General features: G+C 37.5%; 2 protein-coding genes across 3 annotated transcripts in view; both read left to right on the plus strand.

Annotated features, from left to right (window-relative positions):
• Positions 1-16,830, plus strand: part of SOS2 (SOS Ras/Rho guanine nucleotide exchange factor 2) — a 101,574-nt gene extending 84,744 nt beyond the window's left edge. Inside the window, exons 19-23 of the mRNA XM_018054371.1 lie at positions 2,509-2,625; positions 4,435-4,696; positions 5,625-5,666; positions 13,531-13,640; positions 15,126-16,830. Coding sequence (XP_017909860.1) covers positions 2,509-2,625; positions 4,435-4,696; positions 5,625-5,666; positions 13,531-13,640; positions 15,126-15,635 — 1,041 coding nt within the window. The 3' untranslated portion in view covers positions 15,636-16,830. The remainder of the gene's footprint in view (positions 1-2,508; positions 2,626-4,434; positions 4,697-5,624; positions 5,667-13,530; positions 13,641-15,125) is intronic.
• VCPKMT (valosin containing protein lysine methyltransferase) lies at positions 16,943-23,465 on the plus strand. Of its 2 annotated transcripts, XM_005685632.3 has the most exons (6): positions 16,945-17,723; positions 17,820-17,930; positions 18,102-18,174; positions 18,988-19,107; positions 20,077-20,181; positions 22,338-23,465. In XM_005685632.3, exons 1-6 carry the CDS (start codon positions 17,458-17,460, stop codon positions 22,350-22,352), a joined length of 690 nt encoding a protein of 229 aa, XP_005685689.2. In that variant the 5' UTR covers positions 16,945-17,457; the 3' UTR covers positions 22,353-23,465. The 2 variants fall into 2 exon arrangements, with proteins under 2 accessions (XP_013822509.2, XP_005685689.2); XM_013967055.2 differs by lacking the exon at positions 18,102-18,174 and having other exon boundaries at positions 16,943-17,723; positions 17,820-17,919.

Raw genomic sequence — 24,779 nt, forward strand, 5'->3', positions numbered from 1 at the left:
TGCCCTCTCTAAGAAATTCCATAGCCATACATTATGATCTTTATTTTGCTATGAAAATAATATGCATTAATGAATCAATAGATAGAAGTGGTGAATATTAGATATTCTCCACTAACAATCTGCCGTTATTAATATTACTAGGCACTTGGTCTTGACAGTTATTGCTTCTTTGTGCAACAGGTTTAAGTAACACTTTCAAAAAAATGAATGACAAAATGGAATGAAAGATGCTTTCTGATGTCCACGCAGTAAAAAGAAAATCCACTACGAGTACTATCATTAATTAATAGACATTTTAGATGTTTTACATGTGCCAGTATAACATTAAGTAATTAATACCTTTATAAGAACACTGCATTTAAGTAGGGGAAGGGGTTGGGAGAGTGATGTGTATATATGCATAGCAAAAAAATGATTAAAAAAACATTTTATCACTTGATATTCTGTTTTGAGCAATAGTTCATAATATTGATACTGTGGTACTATAAGGTGTGAATATCTTCTAAATTAGAATAAATACTATGGTATTATGTCTATAGTAAGTAGATATTATTGTGTTATGTTTATTTGAAATTAAGAACATATGATAACAGAGTAAGTTTACCTTTCACATTAAAAATTGTGCTACACTTTCAGATATAGTCTGCAGGTTGAGCATATTGAGTGAAAATAGTCACCATCATTCCCATCCTCCTAAATTGTAAGATAGTAACTATTCTTTGTCCAAGTTCAAAACAAAGAACCCTAAAGTCCTAAGAAAAATTGACTTGAAGTGTACACCATTATGAAAATACAGACAGATACTTGCTTTAAAGAAAATGGTCATTTGTTCCATCCCCTTCTCTCAGCATTTAGCCAACCCTCTGTGATTTGGTGCTCCATAGGGGTAAAGAAATGTTCTTGACGGAATTCCCTGGAGATCCAGTGCCAAGGGCCCAGGTTCAATCCCTGTTCAGGGAACTAAGATCCCACAAGCTGTGTGATGGGGCCAAAAGAAAAAAGAAATGTTCTTGAAGCCCAGATTAGAATTTATACTGTATTTCGTCGCAGAAATAATATTGCATTTTAGTTGGAGTATAATTAAAATAGTGCTTTTAGCATTCGTATCTCAATAATTCCTGATAGGTTTCTGCATCTCATCTAGACATCCCGCCATCATTTAAAGCATTCTTTTGCGGGTAAGGAGCAGCGAATGCTTTTTTTATGATTGACTCAAAGTAAGCTTAAAATAAAGATAAAGATAAAGTAGCCATTCACTTTCAAAGCATAGTTAAACTAAATAGTATTTAAAAGTAGAGTAACAGATGAAAAAATCACAATTATAACTTTATAAAAGTCTTTAAATTACTGTTGGTCCATATGATTTAATTTAGCTGATGTGAATATAGGAATAAATTGTTTCAGTATTGTTAAAGTAGTAATGCAATTTTCTTGAAATTGGCAGAAAAAAAAATGAAAGAAGTTTATACTAGAGATTCTAAAGCTCATTTTGCCTACTGGTAAAGCTAAAACTCAGAACTTATATCTACATATGCTTCTAAGCCGCTTCAAAATTTAAAAAAACTAAATCCAATCATTTGCTTATAAGGAAGTCATCAGAAATGCACAGAAAAATTAATGGACGAGGAGTTGATAATAACAGTAATTATAATAGCAAAAAATTAGAAACCATCTATGTACATTACTACCTATATGGAAATTGGTGAAATAAATTCTGGAACATTTCATCTGATGAAGTATAACAGAGTTAAAATTTGTATTATTTAAAGTAAACCATACAGAAAAAAAATTAATATTTTCAAAAAGCTAAAAATAGCTATGTTGTGACCCCAATTTTGTAGGCAAAAACATAATAATGTATATGTGCATATGTTCACACACATAGTTAAAACACTGGAAGACTATCCCAACTGTAAAACGTTGACAGTGCAATCTCTCATTGTGAGATTACTGTTTTTCTTTTTGCACTTTGTTAAATCATCTAAACTTTCTACTTAAAAACCTATGTTTAAGTTTAGGAAATACTTTTTCATTAAAGACAGAAAAGTTATTTTGTTAGAGGTGAGCACAGATATGTTAAAATATATTATTGTCCTTGAAATTATTTTTGAATAGACTTTAATCCAATTTATCTCTACTTTTTTCCTTATCATCAAAGTTTTATTGTGGATTATAACTATAATTCTGTTTTAAACACTTTTGACTTATTACTGATGATCATTTTGTTGTGTAATCAGTAGGAATGTTAACTGAGGGATACCAAGCTATTAAGATTATAATAAGTGAAAGTCTGGTCATCTTCTTAATAGAACTTTAAGACTGGAGTATAAAACTTCCATAAAAACTTTATAATTTTATCCCAAAATAGAGAGATTGGAATCAGCAATCCTTGAGGACTTTTCAGACATTAGGATCTATTAATTTGTTGATAATTTTTTTTATATTAAAGCGATGAAGTAAACATTTTAATAAAATCTAAAATATGTACTTATGGATATTTAATTCCAGAGATTCTTTGAAAACCTTAACCCAATGGGATGTGCTTCTGAAAAAGAGTTTACAGATTATTTGTTCAACAAGTCACTAGAAATTGAACCCCGAAACTGCAAACAGCCACCTCGATTTGTAAGTCCATTACAATTTTGGAAAATTTTGTTTTTTAAAACAATATTGTCTTTAATCTTCAGCAGACTGTTTCCATTAAAATCGTACTTTGCTTGAATACCTGTTTTGTTTTGCAGTATTACACTATTTCTAAAATTATATATCCTGTAGGGGGAAAGTTAGCAGTTAGATAAAACCTGATGTATAAAAGACACGCTTACTCCTTGGAAGAAAAGTTATGACCAACCTAGATAGTATATTCAAAAGCAGAGACATTACTTTGCCGACTAAGGTCTGTCTAGTCAAGGCTATGGTTTTTCCTGTGGTCATGTATGGATGTGAGAGTTGGACTGTGAAGAAGGCTGAGCGCCGAAGAATTGATGCTTTTGAACTGTGGTGTTGGAGAAGACTCTTGAGAGTCCCTTGGACTGCAAGGAGATCCAACCAGTCCATTCTGAAGGAGATCAGCCCTGGGATTTCTTTGGAAGGAATTATGCTAAAGCTGAAGCTCCAGTACTTTGGCCACCTCACTCGAAGAGTTGACTCATTGGAAAAGACTCTGATGCTGGGAGGGATTGGGGGCAGGAGGAGAAGGGGACGACAGAGGATGAGATGGCTGGATGGCATCACTGACTCGATGGATATGAGTCTGAGTGAACTCTGGAAGATGGTGATGGACAGGGAGGCCTGGTGTGCTGTGATTCATGGGGCGCAAAGAGTCGGACACGATTGAGCGACTGAACTGAACTGAACTGATCCTCTCTCTCAGACCACTTACTTACCCATCCATTTCTGATCCTTCCTAGCATAAGGGGGAAAGCGATGAGAAAATGAGAACCTAATGACAGGTTGGTAATAGGACAGGGAATGAAGAGACTTGGGAAAGAGTAAGGAGATACATCGTGGTTCTTCTGACTTGACCATGGTTTCTGCCATAAGAGCACCACTGTCCTCAGTTACCACTGGAACCCCCCTCACTCGCTAAAATTTGCTACTGTGCAGTAGTTCCTTTTATTCCTGGGGTTCACAGTGACACAGAAGTAGTAGAAAACCAATTATAAGTAGCTGAAAGTGAAACAAGATGTGGAAGGAAGTAAAAAACATTTGTAATACATGAACTGTGGGCCAGAAAGTTTCATGTTACCTCATCTCCACAACAATTGTATGATATTGACTGTAGTCTCATTTTACAGACATAAAGACTGAGGCTCAAAGGAGATAGATAACCTTTTCAAGGCTGCATAGCTAGATATGGGCACACTTGAGGTTTTAATTCAGATTATCTGAATCTGAGTTCATATTTTTCATCAAGTTACCACTGTGGGAATTTTTAAAAGTGGAGGATGAAGGTGAGAGACAATGATAGCAATTTTTCCCAAAGACTCTAAAGTATCATTGCAGAGGTTGGTCATTTACTATTTTGTGGAGTTGGGGAGAGGATGTCTCTTTTTACTATAGCACCTAGCATAATATGTTGTATTTATTATATCTACAGTAAATATTTATGAAATCGATATCAATAATTTGAAGAAATTTAGATTCAAGTGTCTTGGGAGCAAAAAATTGTTTTCACATGAATTTTGCAGTATTTTATTTCTGAATTATGAAAAGAGGTTTACTTATACAGTATTCAAGTCCACCTTAAAATTAAGCCAATCAAATCTCAAAGTGTTCCGCTGGAATGTTACAGACTGTCCTTGCAGGTTTGGATTTATTGTACTCTTTCAACTGTATACTACTAATATGCTAAGCCATAATACTTTACATAATGTACTTTCTTTATTAAAGTACACGCAAGTTAGTAATGATAATTACATTTGCTTTTCCTAGCCTAGGAAATCAGCTTTCTCCTTAAAATCTCCTGGAATAAGGCCTAATACAGGCCGACATGGCTCTACCTCAGGTACTTTGCGAGGTCACCCAACACCATTAGAAAGAGAACCGTGTAAAATAAGCTTTAGTCGGATTGCTGAAACGGAGCTTGAATCAACAGTGTCAGCACCAACCTCTCCAAATACACCATCTACCCCACCAGTATCTGCTTCTTCAGACCTTAGTGTGTTTTTAGATGTGGATCTCAACAGTTCCTGTGGTATGTATTTGATGTAAATTGTTTGGCAAAAAAGAGAATCTTGTGTTTAAGTTAATTCTCATCATTTTAGTTAGGAAACTGTAGAATCCTTTACAGACTATATTAGTGTGAAAAATGACATCTATATGTGAAAATAGTGATTAACACAGGGGAGGAAAGCATTATTTGTGCATTGCTTCTGCATATTGTGTTGATGGGAACGATTATAGTAATTATAAGGCTGTGATGATTGTAAAGCAACCACCATATTTGATGGTTCCTGTAAAATTAGAGGGACAATGGTTTGATGATTATGCATTGAAAATTTTGTATGAACTTAATGGCTTAATTTCTCGACCTAAGAGATTCATTACAGTCTGCAGGCTTCCCTGGTGGCTCAGAGATTAAAGCGTCTGCCTGCAATGCGGGAGACCTGGGTTCAATCCCTGGGTGGGGAAGAGCCCCTGGAGAAGGAAATGGCAACCCACTCCAGTATTCTTGCCTGGAGAATCCCATGGACGGAGGAGCCTGGTGGGCTACAGTCCATGGGGTCGCAAAGAGTCGGACACAACTAAGCAACTTCACTTTCAGTTTCTGCATGTTATTTTCTAGTTTATTCATTCAACAAAGATTTATTCAGGACCTTTTGAGCCCCAGTACTACTCTAAAAGGAGCAATAGCCAATGAAAAAGAAAACAAAGCAGATAAGTTCTGTGAAGGAAATTTAAAGAGACTGATAGAGAGGGAACGATTTATGCTAAGAAAGGAAAAAAATTCCAAGTACAAAGAATACCATATTCATTCTTTAAAAACTAACATGGCAAAAGATGATGATAAAGTTCCGAACTCTGTGCATGTTATTATGTATGTTACATTATGCAAACATATCTTTAAAATAAAATCATACATATTACCTTCCTTTTCAAATTGATTTTTCTCCTTCTAACAGGAAGCAATAGCATCTTTGCTCCAGTCCTCTTGCCTCATTCAAGTAAGTAAGAATGTAACTTGATTCCAATGAAATGACTGTAAAGATAATAATTGCATTGATGAACTTTGTATATGAATATTTTGAATTTTAGCAACATTTAAAGATTTTACTAAATGAAATTCTTACAAATGGATGGAATTATTTTTTTACAATTGGGTACTATTTAAACTTTACTACAGTTTATTTTCATCATTTTACTATATATGTTTTAGGGACTGCATGGTGCTGAACAAGTTACTTAGCATCTCCAATTTATTAAGGGTCAAATGAGATAACTATATAGAGCACCTAGCACATTGCTTCGCGCAGAAGGAACAATGATTTCATATCGGTTGTCTTTCCTCCTCTCTGCTATTTCCAATTCATTTTTCTACTGGAATAATACTAAATGTTTATCAGGTTCCTAGGCTAGCCTTGATGACTTATTTCTTCTCATGCACTTATTTAGTTAAAGTAGCATTTTAAGTAAAATGCTATTCTGTCATCCTTAATTATAGTATGACATAAATACTGTCACCTACCTGTGGTCATTTGTTTAAAACAGAATAACCCAAAGGGACACAGCAGCTTCAGGAATAATTCTCCCAATCTAGAGGACTTCTGCTTCCGTGATAGTAAAATGTAGGTCATATAGATAGTAATAAGAGAATCCCTGTCTTGTGAGAAAAGTAAGTTTATTCTTTTAAATATTTAATTCTGTACTTTAATTTCACAGTTTTTATCAAGGTAATATATGCGTAGAGTGTCAGAAGGCAAATAGTGCTTAAAACACTTAGGGTGAAATTAACAGCAGTAGTCTCCCTCATGACTCCCCACCCCTTGTTTTGCAGTGATTCTTCTACCTTTCTAAGTGATGTTTTTATGTTTTCTCTCTCTTGAACCATTACTTTTACACAGTGTTTAAAAGAAAAGGTAAATGAGGATTTCCCTCTTTACCTAATAAACTTCCTGCATTTGGGGAAAATAGTATTCACTGCTAAGTCAAGGAGTATATACTGTGATTACGCTTCCTTTCTTGTATGCTGTTTCCTGAAGTTAATAATTGCTTCATTAATGTTTAGGATTTTTGTTTTTTTGTTTTTTAAACGTCTATTGCTAAGTCTTCCCACACCCTTTAACACCATAGTTTTCCTTAAAGTCAGACCATTTGGGGAAATTACCAAGGTTTTTTTGGTTTTGAGTGTTTTCTTGTATGCTTTTTCACTGGGAAACTTCCTTACTGATGATCTTTTGTCCTCCTGCTCCATTTGGGACTAGTTGCTGTCTCGGCCTCTGACTTAGCTGAAATTCTAGAACTTTCTTCTGCTGTCGTACTGGAAATTCCCTTCATCTCTCATGTATTGTATTCTTGATTTTTGGATTCCTTGTCTTCTTTCTTGATAGGCTTCCTTATTTTGATAGGGGTACATTCTGTAGTAGCTACCTGAGAAAGGATACATAGGATATAAACTTTTAAGTTCTTGCATTTCTGAAAATGTATTTATTATACATTTCATTGTTAATAGTTTAGCCAGGAGAATTCCATGGCAGTCCAGTGGTTAGGACTCTGCACTTTTGCTGCCAAGGGCCTGGGTTTGTTTCCTGATCAGGGAACTGATATTCCACAAGCCTGCACGCTCACGCTCAGTCACTCAGTCGTGTCCGACTCTTTGTGACCCCTTTGGCTATAGCCCACCAGGCTCCTCTGTCCAGGGAATTTTCCAGGCCAGAATACTGGGGTGGGTTGCCATTTCCTTCTCCAAGCCCACATGGTGCAAACTGCCTCCCCAAACCCCCCCAAAAAAAGTTTGGCTACATAGAGAATTTTAAGTCATTTTCAGTCAGAATCTTGAAGAGTTTCCCACTGTGTTTTAGCTTTCATACTTGCTGTTTAGAAGTCTAGTATCACTCACTCATAAATTATTCATGCATAATTTTTAAATGCCTATTACATGTAGGCCCTATCGCCAGTACAAGAGAAGTGGCACTGAACAAAATAGACAAAACTCCTTCTGTCAGTGACCCTACATTCTTAATACTTTTTTTTGAAAACTGCAGTTTACTTGCTGTAATAACAAAGAGACCCAAAAATGCAGTGCCTTAAATGAAATGGAAGTTTTTTTCTCAAAATAGCCAGAGTAAGTAAACAACTCTGCTCTACTAGGCTTTCAAACTAGCAGGGCAATCCAGGATTCTCAAAATGTGTTTGAGCAACTGATTTGAGTTGTTACCATTTTTCTGCCAGTAGGAACTTGGAGGGCAAGGAACTTTGTTTACAAAAACATGGTCTGGGAGTTGCACATATCACTCTTGCTCTCATCCCATTGGCCAAAACTTAGTCTCATGGACACAGCTGTAAGAAATGTTCTCTCTAACTAGGCAGATCCTATTACTAAAAGGAAGAAAGGGAAAGGTGCCCTGGGGGACAATTAGGAGTCTCTGCCACATTAAAATGGGGCTTCCCTAGTGGCTCAGAGGTGGCCACATTAAATTCAAGAAGCTTTTAGGATCTTCTATTTATTCCTAATGATCAGTACATTCCCAGTGATCTGCTTTGATGTGGGTCTTTTTTTTTTTTTTTTTCATTTTGCTGTGTATTTAATGAGCCATTTAAATTTAGAGATTTATGTCTTTGATTTCTAGAAAATTTTCCATGTATCATTTTGTCAATACTTTCTTCGCTTCCATGTTCTCTGGGTCCCGTTTCGGAGCTTATTTTCTATATTGTACATCCTAGATTCATGATTCAGTTTTCTCTTATCTCCTCTTGTCCATCTCTTTGTTTTTATGTTCTGTTTTCTGAGAGATCGCCTTACTTTAATCACCCAGCTTTTCTATTTTTTTCATCTATCATGATTTTGAATTTCTCAGAATTCTTTCTAAATTCCCTCTCAGCATGCCATTTTTATATTTTTCTCTTCTGGCTTAATTTTTTAATTTTTGACAGATTTTGTTTCTGGTATTTTTTTTTTTCCCTGAGTTTCTTTCTTCTATTTGTTGTGGTCTGTGGTCTTCCATACTGGAGGCTTTTCTTTCTTATCTTATATCCTTAGCTTTCTGTTCATATTTTAAAGTGAGACAGTATAAGTTGATGGGAAGATATGTATCCATGGGTAAAACTTGTTGACTTGTGGGTTTCACTGTAGGGTGATAGAGTGATGAGAATTTTTTAAATTAGGAAATCCTCATATTTCAGAATCTGTGAGGCCTTTTCTCTAAGAGTATTTAGTTTCTCCAAAGAAAGATCTTTGAATCTTCTCCCTGCGTGATCTTTGCACTTAGTATGAAAATCTGTTTTCAGCACAGACTAGTGTTCCCCACGTCTGATATTTAGATTCTCCAGTGAATAAAACCCTCAGTCTCCTGCCAGTGGTGGAAATGTGGTGATTTCCTGGCCTCATTAAGTGCAGAGTAGGGCTTTAGGGTTCTCGTTGTCCCTGAAATCAAGTCCTCTGTCCGTGCCTTCCATTATACCCAGTGCCTTTAATTCCTGAGCCCTCCTTTCGTTCTGTGGGGGCAGTTTTGCTGCCGTTTGTCAGTCTCATTCAGTATAGACAGTTGGGTTTCGTCTTCCTCCATTTGTCTCCTTCATATACACTGTAGTCCACCTTTATGGGTTGAAGCTTCAGGATTCAAATGTTTCCTGGTTTCACTGAAGTTTGTATATGTTTCTTATTTTCCTTATTGTTCAACAGTGGAAATGTTTTTACTACATATATTAGTTTCTAGTGCTTCAGTAACAGTACCACAAACTGAGTGACTTCAAGTCCACTTCTGAGGCTGAAAGTCTGAAAAATCAAGATGGCAGGGCTGTGCGCCCTCTGAAACCTGTAAGGAAGGATCTTTCCTTGGCTTTGCTGGCTTCTGCCTTTGCTGGTAATCCTTGGCATCCTTTGGTTTGTAGATAGATCACTTTAACTGCTGCCTCTGTTGTCACATGGCCAGCTTCTCTGTGTATCTCATTTTCTCTTCAACTGTGTTATAAAGATACCAGTCACACAGAATTAGGACTTCCCAGGTGGCACAGTGGTAAAGAATCTGCCTGCTAACGCAAGAGAAGCAGGAGATGCATGTTCGATCCCTGGGGCAGGAAGATCCCCTGGAGGAAGAAATGGCAACCCACTCCAGTATTCTTGCCTGTGAAGCCCCATGGGCAGAGGAGCCCACTCTTTATGACCCACTGTTGATGGGTCGCAAAAAGTTGGACTCAGCACACAGACAGAAATAGGGTTCACTTTCATCCTAACTTGATTTCAGAGCTGTAAAGTCTGTATTTCCCAATAGAGTCATATTTATTGGTACTGAGGCTAGGACTTCAACATAACTTTTATTCAGGGAAGGGACACAGTTCAATTTAAAATACTATGTCATTTTATAACAAGGAGTTTTAGACATTATTTTGGATGATAGTAAAATAGACTTTCCATATCATAAATAAAATCATGTTTTGAATTTTAATAGAAAACATTGAGAATAACTGCAATTAAAATTCTGAGCGTCTTAAGGTCCTGAAAGAAATAAAAATACAAAAAGTAGTCAAGTACAGTGAGAAAAACAGCAAGAAACAATGGACATGAATAGACAGTTTACATGAAAGAATGAGCAAGCCCATCTTAAAAGGTACTCGTATATCACTTACCCTTGTGAGTTGATATATTAGTATGATCCTTTTGGAGAGAAATTTGAAAACAATGTATCAAACCAAAAAAATGTTCACACCTTTTGGTCTGATTCATGCAATAGAAAGTTGAGTACTTTGGACCAGCTACTCTGCCAACTACTAAGGATTCAGTAGCAAACAAGAAAAAGTCTCTGCCTTCATTAATACTGAATACCAAAAAATTTTTGTGAAGAAGGCACATACATGAAGATCACATTGCTCATCCCACTTACTCTCTTGGTTTTTCTACTTCACTTTTAGCTCCTTACTCTCTTGCTGGTTTCTCTGCATTTTCCCAACCTATTAAAAATGGAACATCCTAAGTCTCTGAATCTCTTTTCTTCTCACTCACTTGGTGTCTCATTCAGTGTTATATTATCTTTAAGATGATGATTCCCCAATTTTTTTCTCTGCCCAGAACTTCTCTCTTGACCTTTAGCCTCATATAATCAGTGTCCTGTTCGATGTCTGTACTTGAATATCATGCCCTCTAAAGTCGTTCTTTCCATTGCCACCTCTTCCCAGTTATAATCACATTTGTCTAATTGCTGAGGCTGACAATATTAAGAGCTATCATTTACCTGTTTCTTTTTCCCATACCCAAAGTGTGATCCATCAACAAGTTTTATTTACTCTCAAAATATATCCAGGATCTAACCATTTCTTGACTTCTTTACTACTGCTACCCTGGTCCAAGTGACCACAGTCACTTACCTGGTTTATTATAGTAGCATCCTCACTTCCCACCTTCCATACTTCAGTTTTCAGTACAGCAGATGGGTCCTTTTAGAATGCAGGTTAGACTTGACTCATCACTACTTAAAGCCCATGGCCTTCCATCTTAGAGTAAAAGACACAGTTCCAGTTTCTTCAGAAAGGACTCATAAGGTGCTGTGAAATCGGACCTCTGATCGGTCAGACTTCATCACCTGCTGTTCTCTCCTATCACCTGCTCTGCTCTAGCTACTCTGCATCCTGGACATAATCCCACATAAGGACTTTGTTCTTCCGATTCCCTCTGCTTAGAGTGCTGCTCACCCGTCTGGCCTAATGGCAAGCTCCCTTGCCTCCTTCAGCCGTTCTTCTCAGTGTTTCCTGAAGGAGGTCTTCCCTGATCACCCTGTTTGAACTTGCTCCCCATTCCCTATCTAATATATCTTCTTTTAACTTAGAGCTGTTATACTTTTACTTAATCATCATGTTTATTCTTTCTTATCAACCTAGAATGTAAGCTTCATAAGGACATGAATTTTTGCTTCTTGTTCACTGCTGTATTGCTAGTGCCTAGAAGAGTGCTGGCACTATAGCAGATACCCAATAAATATTTGCTGCATGGATGGATGCGTGAATGATAAAAAATTGGAAGTAACTTAACATAGCTAACTAACATTGCAGAAATTGTTTAGTAAATTATCCTGCATTCACTAGTATAGAATAATGAAGTTATTTTAAAAGCTCACAAAACCTGAATAATCTGTGGGGAAGTGCTCTTAATGGAAATAAAATTGAAGTTGAGACTTCAGCACAGGTTACTAAGTACCTCCTGTCATAGTGGTTAAGTGGTCTGACTGTAGAGTCAGACTCAGTTTCAAAAACTTAAATGTCTCATCATCATTAAGATATTTTTTGCTTCCATAAGCATGTGTGTTTCTGTGAGGAAGAGAAGATTCAACTAATTCTGCCTTAAACAGTAAGAAAGCATTCTGACTCATTAGCTGAAAATCTGGAGGACGGTTGCTTTAAGACTGGTTGATTCAGTGTTTTAGTGATATTATCAGAGACCAGGTTTCTTTTTGACTGTTCGTTGTTTTGTCCAGATTATCAGCTTTATCTAAGGCTGTTTTTCCTCAAAGTTGAAAGAGGGGTGGCAGGAGCAATAAAAAGGTTATGTGTGTCCTTGCTCAGTCAAGTGAGAAAGAGGTACAAATGACAGACTGCTTTTTCAAAAGAACAAGAAACTTCCTTTTCAGTAGCCTCTCGCATAACTCCTTTCAGATTTCAGTAGTCTGAATTGGGTCCTGTGCCAACAGCTAAACCAGTTACTCTGGCTGAGGGAATGGTCTAAGCAGGCCCCATCTTTGGAGCTAAGGGGTGAGATCAGATTTCACTGAAGCACATGGCTGCGTGCATAAGAAAGAGGTAGCTACAGATCTGATCTTGTCAAGAAAATGAGTCCTTTGTCCACTTCTTGACTGGAATTGGGGCACCCTCGGCAGAATTGGCTGACTAAACCATATGGAATAGATTCACCATCACCTAGAGACAAAGACAGGGCAGAGTGCGGGGCAAGCAAAAGGAACGTACTGACAGCAGGTAGTGTTCTACCTGACCTCCTCGCACCATCTGCCAACACCGCATAGGGACACTGTTCGCTTCTGCTGCTGGCACTCTGAGCCAGCAGGACCCCCTGGGGTGACTGCAGAGTGATATGCTCAGGACAGCAATTTTTGACATGGAGTAATGAGTGACATCTTTACTTGGATATCCCATAAGCAGTTCACACAAACCCAGTGTGTTTAAAATTAAACTCATCAGCTTCTTTCCCAACAAGCTCCTTTAAACCCAATCTCAGTATAATGATAAATAAGACTTGATCAATGCCTTTATACAGGTCCATAATAACAGATATTATAACCATATGAGAAAGATAAAAGAAATAAATGAACATGAAAATCGTTCTATGTCTAGGGATAATTTTTCCTCTAATACTTTATTATTTTGTAAATTTCCATTAATGTGGTTATGTAATGTGTCCATTATCAATAGGAAATTTATAGAGAGAACAGTTCTGTGATGCAACTGTACCCTATCATCTCCTAAATGGAGGTTTTATTACCTGTGTAGAAATGTATCCGATAGTAACTTTGTCAAAAATGCATGGTCTCTGTTTATGGATGCTCTTTCTTTGGAAATAGGTACAGTTATTCAAACAAAAGACTTTTCAGGGAGCAGAATCTCCTTATTAATCTTAATTGGATACTCTATTTTCATTTAGCAGTAGTATGTAGCATGTGGCAGGCACTATCAGTGTGTTACATGCTATAGATATGAAAATAAATGCTGCCCTCAAAAAGCTTACACCTTAATGGAAAGGATAGCTAAACCAACAGTCAGCTACAGTACAGTCTGATGGATTACATAGGAGGGGTGATCACAGACTGAAATAAAGTTTTGCCTTATGATTGCATTATGAGTTGTGGTTAAACTAATCTTTTTTACCTCCAGAGTCTTTCTTCAGTTCGTGTGGTAGTTTACATAAGCTAAGTGAAGAGCCACTGATTCCTCCTCCACTTCCACCTCGAAAAAAATTTGATCAGGATGCTTCAAATTCCAAGGTAGGGAATTTCCCCAATGGTCCAGCGGTTAGGATGCTGTTTTTCCATTACAGGAGGCACAAGTTTGATCCTTGGTCAGGGAACTATAGATCCCACATGCTGTGCCTTGTGGCCAACAAGAGCAACAACAAAAATCCAAGGTAGTCAACAGGACTTGGGTTTGCCTCAACTTATTCAAAGTTGTGAATCTTCAAAACAGTGCTTATTCTTAAAAAGAGTCTGTCAATTATAATTTGGTTACCTTTTATGTTTTTTAAATAGTTAGGTTGTTTTATTTAGAATATACCTTAAATAATTGTTTAACCCTCATAATACTTTTTCTAAAAAAGAAAGAGGCTGGGCAGATTCATAGATACTCAGAAATACAATTTCTTTCGGGTAGAGATGGGAAAAACTGTAGTATTCAAAGCATTCTCCAAACTTTCAGCTGGTGCTTCTCAAATTTCAGGCTGCATCAGAAGCATCTGAAAGGTTTGTTAAAACCAGATGGCCAGAATTTCTGATTGAGTTGGTCTGGGGCAGGGCCCAAGAATTTTCATTTATAACAAATCCCTACTAGTAGGCTTCCCTGGTGGCTCAGACAGTAAAGAATCTGCCTGCAATGCAGGAGACCCGGTTTCAATCCTTGGGTCAGAAAGATCCCTGGAGGAGGGAATGGCTACCCACTCCAATATCCTTGCCTGGAGAGTTCCATGGAATGGGGAGCCTGGCAGGCTACACCCCATGGGGTCACAAACAGTCGGACTCAACTGAGCAACTAACACTTTCACTTTCAATAGTGCTGATGCTGCTGCTCCTGGGTCAAACTTTGGAGAACCACCACTCTGAATTTCACTGGGGATAGTAGAAGTAAATGGCCAAAAAGCAGAAGCTGGATATTAAATCCTCTTGACATCATGTTCTTTCATGTCTTCTTGTTCATTCACTAAGTCATGTCTTTGATACCCATGGACTGCATCACACCAGGCTTCCCTGTCCTTCATTATCTCCTGGAGTTTGCTCAAACTCATGTCCATTTAGTCGGTGATGCCATCCAACCATCTCATCCTCTGCTGCCCCCTTTTCTTGCCCTCATTCTTTCCTAGCATCATGGTCTTTTCCAGTGAGTCGGCTCTTCTCATCCATCAGGTGGCCAAAGTATTGGAGCTTCAGCTTCAGCATTCATGTCTACAAAACTAAATATTCTTTTTACTTACTTGCCCATTATTATAATTAAAATGCATAAATTTATAAACTATCTACAAAGCAAGATAATCTGAGGTTTTATAAGATTTCAATTAAAACATCTCATATATAAAAATATTAAACGGAGCCCTGAGTAAAACTGGGAGTAATTTATTCATCAATCTGATCATTAAACCAGATTAACCTATTTTGTGTCTCTGGATTTAACTTAACACGTAAGAATTTTTTAGTCTTTTTAAAACTTTTTCTTACAGATGTTTCAAGAGAACAGAGGTATAATTTAATTTTTTTGTTTTTGAGGGAACTATGAAATCTGATGATGATCCCCCTGCTATTCCACCAAGACAACCTCCTCCTCCAAAGGTAAAACCCAGAGTTCCTGCTCCTACTGGTCCATTTGATGGGCCTCTGCATAGTCCACCTCCACCACCACCGAGAGATCCTCTTCCTGATACCCCTCCACCGGTTCCACTTCGGCCTCCAGAACACTTTATAAACTGTCCGTTTACTCTTCAGCCACCTCCACTGGGACATCTTCACAGAGATCCAGACTGGTTCAGAGACGTTAATACGTGTCCAAATTCTCCGAACACTCCTCCTAGCACACCCTCTCCAAGGGTACCTCGTCGATGCTATGTGCTCAGTTCTAGTCAAAATAATCTTGCTCATCCTCAAGCTCCCCCTGTTCCACCAAGGCAGAATTCAAGCCCTCATCTACCAAAACTGCCACCAAAGACTTACAAACGGGAGCTTTCACACCCCCCAATGTATAGACTGCCATTGTTAGAAAATGCAGAAACTCCTCAATGACCCTAGCCATATGTAGTCATTGACACTGGAATGGTATTTGTAAAATTTTTTTTTAATTTATTCAAAAAAGGCATAGTATTTTAGTACTTTTTAAAAAATAATGCTCTTACAAAAATGCTACTGATCAAATAACCTTTCAGAATTGGAAAAATAAAAATACAGAAGTCATTTACCATTATCCTCAGGTGATCAGTAGCATTGCCTTGTCTTGGATCCTCAGTGCTGCCAAAAGGCCAGTATAAGGAATTCATATTTGCACTGTAGACTCTGCTAAAATATGGTTTAAAGTGAAGTTGATTGCACTGAAAGGGGATGGTGCATTTGTGGATTTTTTCAAATTTGAGTAACAGATGACTATTTAAGGCAGTGAATTTACACACATATAGGGGGTGTGTGGTGATAACTGATTTTTAAGCCTCTTTGACCATCTTTTACATCTAGTTTTTACCGAAAATTGTGAATAACACCCACTATTCTTAAACTCTTCAATGCCATGTCTTAAATGCCAGAATTTGCTGCTGAAGACAAAAGTGAAAAATAGAATGAAAATAATAGAATGCACTGTGTTTATTATTTTGTCAAAATGTAAAGACTACCTAACTCAGTCATAGAGGGAAAAAGGGCATATATCTTGTACAGATGTGCCTTTTTGTTTTTGCAGACTATGGTGTCTTTAGCTAACGAGTTGCCTATTGTTTTGGAAAACAAAGTTAATATGCCATATATGTACAGTTTTGTTTATATTGTATATTTAAAAACAATGCTAATAACCTATATAAATTTATGTGACTCAAGGCCTATAATACAATCTGCTACTTTACTAATTCATAAATCCGGAGGATAATTTTCTTATGGCATAGGAACCAACTGCATTGCCTTCAAAACCAAGTAACTTTCTCTATAAATCTCGTGTTAACTACAATTTTTTAAAGTATTTTTTTAGATTGGTAATATTTAAACCAGCAGTTAAAGCTTTATTAAACTTTTTAATCAGAGAAGTGATTAAAACTTTTATTTGCCATTTGTACTCCTCTGTTCAAAGTGATGAAAAAGCGTGTTTTGCTCTTAGTGCTAGCAGCAGTTGTAAAGTAGCCAAAAGCCACATTGTTTATTTACTGGTCTGTGGCCTTTTACTGTGCTTTGTATCAGAGTTCCTAACAAGATTAATAAATCACCCCAGTCTTAATTTTTAAGACTTTTAAAATGTGTTTTCATTATAAGGAACAAGGGGGTAAGACTGTCGAGTTCTGTACAAGTAATACATATACACACATTATTTTCAGTTATTTCGTGCAATTTAAATTCCATAATTCCAAAGAATTTAAGTGATGTAAACTTTAGAGGGAAGAGGGGAAACTGTCTTCACTGTTAAACGCAATCACAAGCTTCCTGCAACCGTTTTATGCATTTAGATGAAAATTTAGGAGCCTATTAGGAACTCGAGATGAGCAGACTATAGCCACCCTTGGTAGTATCTTGGAAGCTGCCTTGATTTAAAGCCAGTAATTTAAAAAAAAAAGACTGTGAATCAGTCTCCAGTCAGGTAAAAACGCTCAGGTTGGCGTTGTCTGGAAAAGTGATTTAAACTGCCCGTTCGTTAAGCCACACTTGTAATTTAGGGGAGAATGAGACGGTCTCGCACGTAGGGGTGCCGCGGCCCACCGTTGGAAGAATGCGGCCTTCCGAGCTTTGTGCCTTCGCGCACGCGCCGTAGCCGCAACTCCGCCACCGGGATGCGCCGGGGCCCTGGCAAGGCGGGGCCCGGAATAGTGCGCGTGAATGTGACGTCGCTGCGTGCGACGCATCTTGTTGCCGGGCAGCGATGGCGGCTTCTCTGGAGTCCTCTGGGGAGGATCCACTGCGGAACTTTGTGCGAGTTTTGGAGAAGCGAGATGGCACGGTGTTACGACTGCAGCAGTATGGCTCCGGTGGCGTGGGCTGCGTTGTTTGGGACGCCGCCATTGTCCTTTCTAAATACCTGGAAACGCCCGGATTTTCCGGCGACGGGGCCCACGCGCTGAGCCGGCGGTCAGTGCTAGAGCTGGGCTCAGGCACCGGGGCTGTGGGGCTCATGGCCGCTACCCTCGGGTAAGACCTGGCGGGAGGGTTCGCCGCTTTGTTCGGGAACCCCGATTACTGGCTTCCCACTCTTGTGCCTACACCTAAATCAACGTTATTTTATAGGGCAGATGTCATAGTCACCGATCTTGAGGAATTGCAAGACTTGCTGAAGATGAATATTAATATGAACAAGCATCTTGTCACTGGTTCTGTTCAAGCCAAGGTACTGAAATGGTTTGTATGGCCTTTCAGCTTGTTTTAAGATAACAATTTGTAGTTGGCTTTAAATTGCGTTTCACTGAAAGCATGATTAATACGAGTGGAGATTTCTGGGTCTTTTTATAAAACAAGACTATTTTAAATTAGTAAAGCAACAGTTTAAAATATGTGGTTGACGTTTTTAAGGGGGGAAGAATTAGAAGACTTTCCTTCTCCGCCAGACTATATACTGATGGCTGACTGCATATACTACGAAGAGGTGAGTATTTGATGAGTGGAGTCTCTTCCTTTAGAAGACTTATACTGTTTTTCGAAGATTCTGGAGCACGCATTACTTAGCATTTTAACATCTCTGAATGCAGGATATATGTTCCATAGTTGATGAACAAAGAGAAAATAAAGGTCACCAGGAAGTACGTATATGTGCTCGTGATTAACATAGAGGTCCCTGAAGCTTATTGAGGAAAGTGTTATGTGCATTTTAGGAGAGGCTTCCGTAAAATTTTTAAAGGATTTTTTTCTTCTGGATCTCCTGTAAAAGGCTAAGATTTCTTTTTCTGTTTTTTTTTTTAAGTTAGCTGTAAGTTGCATCCTAAAGGATTGATTGTTTTGGAGCAACATTTATTATATTTATAGAATTTTTTTTCTTTTAGAATATCAGTTTGTATAGTGTTGTAAGCATCAATCATTTTTTTACAATAATGAACATTGAACCAACTTATGTTCAAATTGAATTTGGACCTTCTTTTGTAAGTAAATTGTTGATTGATTAAATCCTGTTAGAGTAAGCTTTAAGAATGCTGTCAATTCCATTTTTACCCGTGGGTACTCCAAAATGCAGTCACTTGAATCCATCCTCTGGAAGCTGAAATCAATACAATGGTTGATTAGTTAAGAGTTTACCAATCATTGGTTACAGAGCTGTAACCGTGTTTACTCGGTTGGATTGATTCAAAGATGTGTGAATTGTAAGGGAGTTATAATTATCTCCTCTGCCTCCCCTACCCCCTTTTATAGTAAACAGATGTGTCTTTAAAAGTCATTAACAAAAATCATATTCCTTTTTGAACAGTCTTTGGAGCCACTGTTGAAAACCCTAAAAGATCTCAGTGGGTCTGAGACTTGTATTATATGTTGTTATGAACAGCGAACAATGGGAAAAAATCCAGAAATCGAGAAAAAGTATTTTGAGGTGAGTACTCTATTAGATCTACCTTTGTAGGGATTACCCTTCAGAGAGGCTAGTGTGACTTTGTGTTCCAGTACATTGTGGTAATTTTGAGTAGGGAAAACATTCTGCTTGAATGAACTCAAGGAGAGAATTCTTTAGAGCGCACCATTCTAACAACTGCCTCCAGCCTCCCCTGCCCCAGTACCCCCATTCTGATCCTTTATTTTTCTTTTCTGACTTGTTGATCTAGTATTTGTAAAGCCATGTAAAATAATAGTGTGACACTCTTGTCTTTCCTGAGAAAGTTTTCAGTGTTTATCAGACAAGTTGCTGGCTTTTAGGAACATATTAATGATGTATATATTTTTTGGAGAATACATCATAGAAACATGATATGTGATATGTTTTCATTTCCGTATTTTCCACTGTATTTTTATGGTAGCTTTGGCCAATGTATCGTACCTATTTTGAAGTTGTTTTTCTTTTTCTTTTTTTTTCCTTTTGCAAGAATTAATGACCCACAGGAAGCTGCAGAAGTAGTACTTAGAATCCCATTTGTCTTTCACCCATCTTCCTCCAGTGGTCACCCAAATGCTTCTTATGGGTAAAGATCCATCATATTACAAGTGGTTCCTCTTAAGGAAACATCTTTATGGCTCTTCAGTTTTATCTTTTGAAAGGGTTACTTTGGGTAAAGTGACTCTTCATGACTCTGCCTCAGATATATGGTGAAATGGTTTTTTACTTTTATGTTTTTCTTGACTGTGAAGAACTTTAATGAACTTTTGAAATAATGTATACTTGAAAATTTGATATCATTAATCAGTTTTCAGTTGAGTTAAAACATATCAAATGCATATCAAGTGCTTAGCTCAACTTTTCACTTACCTCTCCCAGTCAGTATTCCAAAGGTAACCACCATTCTGATTTCTGTCAGCAATGAATAGTTCATATTATTGAATTTGAATTGCATCTTTTTTAAATTTATAGCTCCTTCAACTAGACTTTGACTTTGAAAAAATTCCTTTGGAAAAACATGATGAAGAATATCGAAGTGAAGATATTCACATTTTATACATCAGAAAGAAAAAATCGGTAAATACATGTTTGCCTTATCATCCTCTGAAGTGATTTCACTAGCTGGACACTGTCTCTGAGCTTGAGTATGATGTAGATGTTAATTTTCATGTGGGGAAATGGCTATAATGATTAACAGGACTAGGGCGCTAATGCTCAGTGTTAAGATTGCCTAACTTACTGGGCCTCAGGTGTTTTCTCTAAAAGGCAGACTTTTTTGTAAAGGTCATATCTAGCTGTAAATTATGTAGCTTTATAATTGGGCATTACCTCAGACAAGTAACTTAGCTATTTATAAGTTTCTGTTATCTCTTAGAGGTTTTTAAATGCCAGTTCTGACCTTTGTGAACTCTCTCCAACCATTCAAGTTTTTTTTTTTTTTACTACTCCAACTATAACATAGTTATATGTTTTTATTTATTGGTCTGTCCAATAAAGAAAAATGCACTCAATTAAATAGAATTTTTATGTTCCCCTTTTAGATTGCTTCCTTTAACCATCAGTACATTTTATACAGTGCCTCGTATTTGAATGTGTAGAAGGGAAGAATTGTGTCCCATCTACCTGTGCACCCCAGCACTTTGTGTGTATGTGACTGGTATAAGGCAGGAACAAGATCACTTTTATGAATTGAGGGTGCTAAACGTGATTTAGTTCCATTTGTTTTTATTATCTTTCCTTTGGATTTGTGGTGAAGTTTTTTGATTTATGTGCATTCTAGCCAAAAGCAGATAATGTGCATTTTTTGAAATCAGGAGTAGGTGTTTGAATACAAAGAAAGAAGAGCAGTGGGATTAGTAATTCAGATCAATTATTATATGGCATGGTTCTAGAGATAAAACAATGAATTAAAAATATTTTATGCCTTAAAGGATCCAGTTTTAGCCAAAGCTGTTGTATAGTTTTAAAAGTAGGGTTTTTTTTTTAGGCTTAAAAATTTTGTGTTTCCTAAACATAAAGGCTTTTTTTGAGGGGTGGGGGGTGGGCAGAGAGTCATTTGTTGTTTTAACTTGATATAATTTATATACAATAAAGTTTACACTTAAGCCATTTTTAGTATATTTACCTAATTGGAGGACCATCACCACGTTTTAATTTTAAACATTTTCATTACCCCAAAAAGGAACCCCATACCTTTTAGCAGTTACACCTTTATCCTGCCTTCCCCAACCCCTAGCAACCACCAGTCTGTATCTCTGTGGATTTGCCTATTCTGAACATTCCATACAGATGGAATCACACATGATGTGTGCTTCTTACATCTGGCTTCTTTCATTCAGCAGTGTTTTCAAGGGTGCATCCATGTTGTAACTTGCATCAGCACTTCACTTCTTTTTACACTTGAATAGTAGTCCTTTGTATGGATATACCACACCTTATCCATGCATTCATCAGTTGATGAGCATTTCTTCCACTTTGGGCTCTACTGAATAAACCTGTTGTGAATATTCATGTGAAACTATTGTGTGGCATGTTTCCTAATCTCTTGAGGGTGTGTATACCCATAGTGGAATTGCTAAGGCACACAGGAACTCTATGTTGAGCTTTTTGAGGACTTGCCAAACTATTCCAAAGCTCATATACTATTTTCCTTTCTCACCAGCACTATCTGCATTTTTCCAGTTTCTCCATATCCTCCTTAACGTTTATTGTTGTTCATCTTTTTTATTGTAGTCATCTCAGTATGTATGAAGTGGTAATCGCATTGTGGTGTTTATTTCCCTAATGACTAATGATGTTGAGTATCTTTTTTGTGTACTTATTGGCCTTTTTACATGTTTGTAGAAATCTTTTGCTTATTTTAAAATTGAGTTGTCTTCACTGTTGAGTTGTAAACATTCTTTATATATCCTGGATACCAGACTCATACGAGATTTATGACTTCCAAATATTTTCTTCCCATTCTGTGGGTTGTCCTTTTCTTTTCTTGATAGTATGTCCTTTGAAACACAGAGGTTTTTAATTTTGATGATGTCTAGTATATCTGTTCTTTCTTTGGTTGCTTGTACTTTAGCCATTAACAAAGACCATCTCCAAGCAAAGCATTATATATAGCTACTCATTTGAATTGCATTTAGCTGTCAGCAGGCATAATACCTAGTATTAAATGCCCAGTAAATATTTAATATATAATGAGAAATCAGCCTTTTAAGGTTTCCGTTTTTTTCTTATAGAAATTCCCATCGTGAAATCTTTAGTCATCTTACCCAAGCCTCTAACAACATGGGTAAGCTGATAACGTGAATGAAGCATGTGAATACAGCATGGGAAGATTGTGTTCACAGATTTTTTCAGCATGTCTTTAGGGATCCGATCTACAGACAACCACCACCGGCTGCCTGCAATGTGAATAATGACTTGATTGACTGCCTACCTGCCAATGGGCCTGGAATCTGACTTAGTTTACTTTTAGCTCCACATCAAGTTCTGCTTAAAAGAAACATTGTGTCAGTCACTCCTCCAATAAAAATAGGTACTGAGGTTAGCCTAAAGTCTGCCAAAAATAATGAAGTAGCATGGTTGGCTTGGCGTGTTTTCAGGAAAATAGAGGTAAGTTGATCCGGTTTCTAAAGAGAGGTATCAGTTACTCTTTAATAATGTTTAAATTCAAATCAGTAAAGTTTAATTTGTCATCAAGATAAATTTAAGAGAGGGTTTTAACATTTATACAGTGGGTTTTATTGTAAGTATCTTCCACTTCATTGTTTTCAGACAACTTTAATATTTGTGTTCTCTTACTTGGGGGGTGGAAAAAAAAACGAAAAGACTATTTTGTGACCAAAGTTCTGTGCTTTTCCTTCATCATACTGATTATAGTATAATTTACCCTGTGAGTTACATCATAAATTATACTGTGATCGGTTAATAAAGATGAAAGTCAGAAGTCAGAGTGCAAGGGAGGGAAAGATATCTGTAAAAATTTTTTATTTGAGAATGGAGTGAGAATAAAAGGCCCAGCTTCAGGCTCATGCATCTATGTGGCTTGTGCACTTTTCCTCATGTGTAGCTTCCAGGAAAATGTGGCTAAATCACTGGTGATAACTTATTTATATGAAACAGAAAACTATTTAAATAACTGCAAGTGTAGTTCTGTGTACATTTACCAAATGATTTTTTTTCTGTGTGGTCTCTGTTTTATGTTATGATAATCATCTGTTCGCAGACTGATCTGTCAGCACTTCCCAGTCACACTGGTTCCAGAGCGTAATAGTAACCAGATGGAATGCTGGGACTTAACAGGCATTGGTGCTAGGTGGCACATTTTATGTGTTAAAATAAACGTTGTTTTTGAGATCCTGTGACTTTGCGAATGTTTCAGAAGTAGCTTTAGAGAAAATAAACGTTTAAAGCAGGTGACTGCTTTCCAGAAAGAGCAAAAGCAGCCCTAGATAAATTAAAGATTAACATCAAGAGAAAATTTTTTTCCTTCAGGCTTTCTTCAGTCTTTAACTTTTGTTCTGCTGTTTGTTTTTTTCCCCAAACTGCCCTTGCTGCTGCTATTGCTGCTAAGTCGCTTCAGTTGTGTCCGACTCTGTGCGACCCCATAGACAGCAGCCCACCAGGCTCCCCTGTCCCTGGGATTCTCCAGGCAAGAACACTGGAGTGGGTTGCCATTTTCTTCTGCAATGCATCAAAGTGAAAAGTGAAAGTGAAGTCACTCAGTCGTGTCCACCTCTTCGCGACCCCATGGACTGCAGCCCACCAGGCTCCTCCGTCCATGGGATTTTCCATGCAGGAGTACTGGAGTAGGGTGCCATTGCCTTCTCTGAAACTGCTCTTAGCATTTCATTAATCAGCTTACTAAGCAGCTAGTGTAACCTAAGTGTATGATATTTTTCTAGTTACAGATAATACCAGGTATTTTATTAGTGAAGTCTTAGAACAAATGATCACTTTCTGGCTTGTTTCATAACATTATAAAACTTGTAGAAATGAGTTTATTAGCAATGACCAGCCCTAGTAGTCCACTCCAATTCCTTAGGTCCCTTTCACCCTCCTCCCCTTAAGACTGTACTTCTAAAATACAGTAGCTGTGGGTGTTCAGCTGAAGTCCTCCTTGACATTCCTGTAATGAAAGCCCAGCTCCTTTACTTCCGACAGGGGACCTTACACCAAAACTTCCTGGAGGGGTTGGGATGAGATCAGCCTCTTGGCAGCTTTGCCAGAATCACCCCCTTGCTTGTGTGTGCTTCTTCTTCCATGTCCACTCCTTTCTTACTGCCTTAATAAGTCAAGGAAATGGCAACCCACTCCAGTATTCTTACCTAGAAAATCCCATGGACAGAGGAGCCTGGCAGATTACAGTCCATGGGGTCACAAGAGTCAGACTTGATTTAGAGACTAAACCACCGTCATACATTCATTACCATCTGTTTCTGGCGAACTGATACAAGGTACTGACAACAGGATTAAGTACTTTGTAACAGAAAGTTAAGTGAGGTGGTTTTTCTTATTCTGGAATAAGGCCAAAGCAGAGTTTAAAAGGTACCAATCCCCATGTTCTAAGATCAGAGAACCATAGTGATTAGTAAGCACTGTCGGGCTTCCTGAGGGTTGCCAGGTCATGTAGCAAGCTCTGTCACTAACTACCATCCACACACAGCTGTGGAGACCTG

The sequence above is a fragment of the Capra hircus genome, chromosome 10 (genome assembly GCF_001704415.2).
Source record: "Capra hircus breed San Clemente chromosome 10, ASM170441v1, whole genome shotgun sequence".
Classification (NCBI taxonomy): domain Eukaryota; kingdom Metazoa; phylum Chordata; class Mammalia; order Artiodactyla; family Bovidae; genus Capra; species Capra hircus.

Coding starts and splice junctions, on each gene's coding strand:
- VCPKMT (XM_005685632.3), top strand. CDS start 17,458: ATGGCGGCTTCTCTGGAGTCCTCTGGGGAGGATCCACTGCGGAACTTT. Junction 17,931..18,101: donor CAAGCCAAGGTACTGAAATG/GTTTGTATGGCC, acceptor GACGTTTTTAAG/GGGGGAAGAATTAGAAGACT. Junction 18,175..18,987: donor ACTGCATATACTACGAAGAG/GTGAGTATTTGA, acceptor CTTTTTGAACAG/TCTTTGGAGCCACTGTTGAA.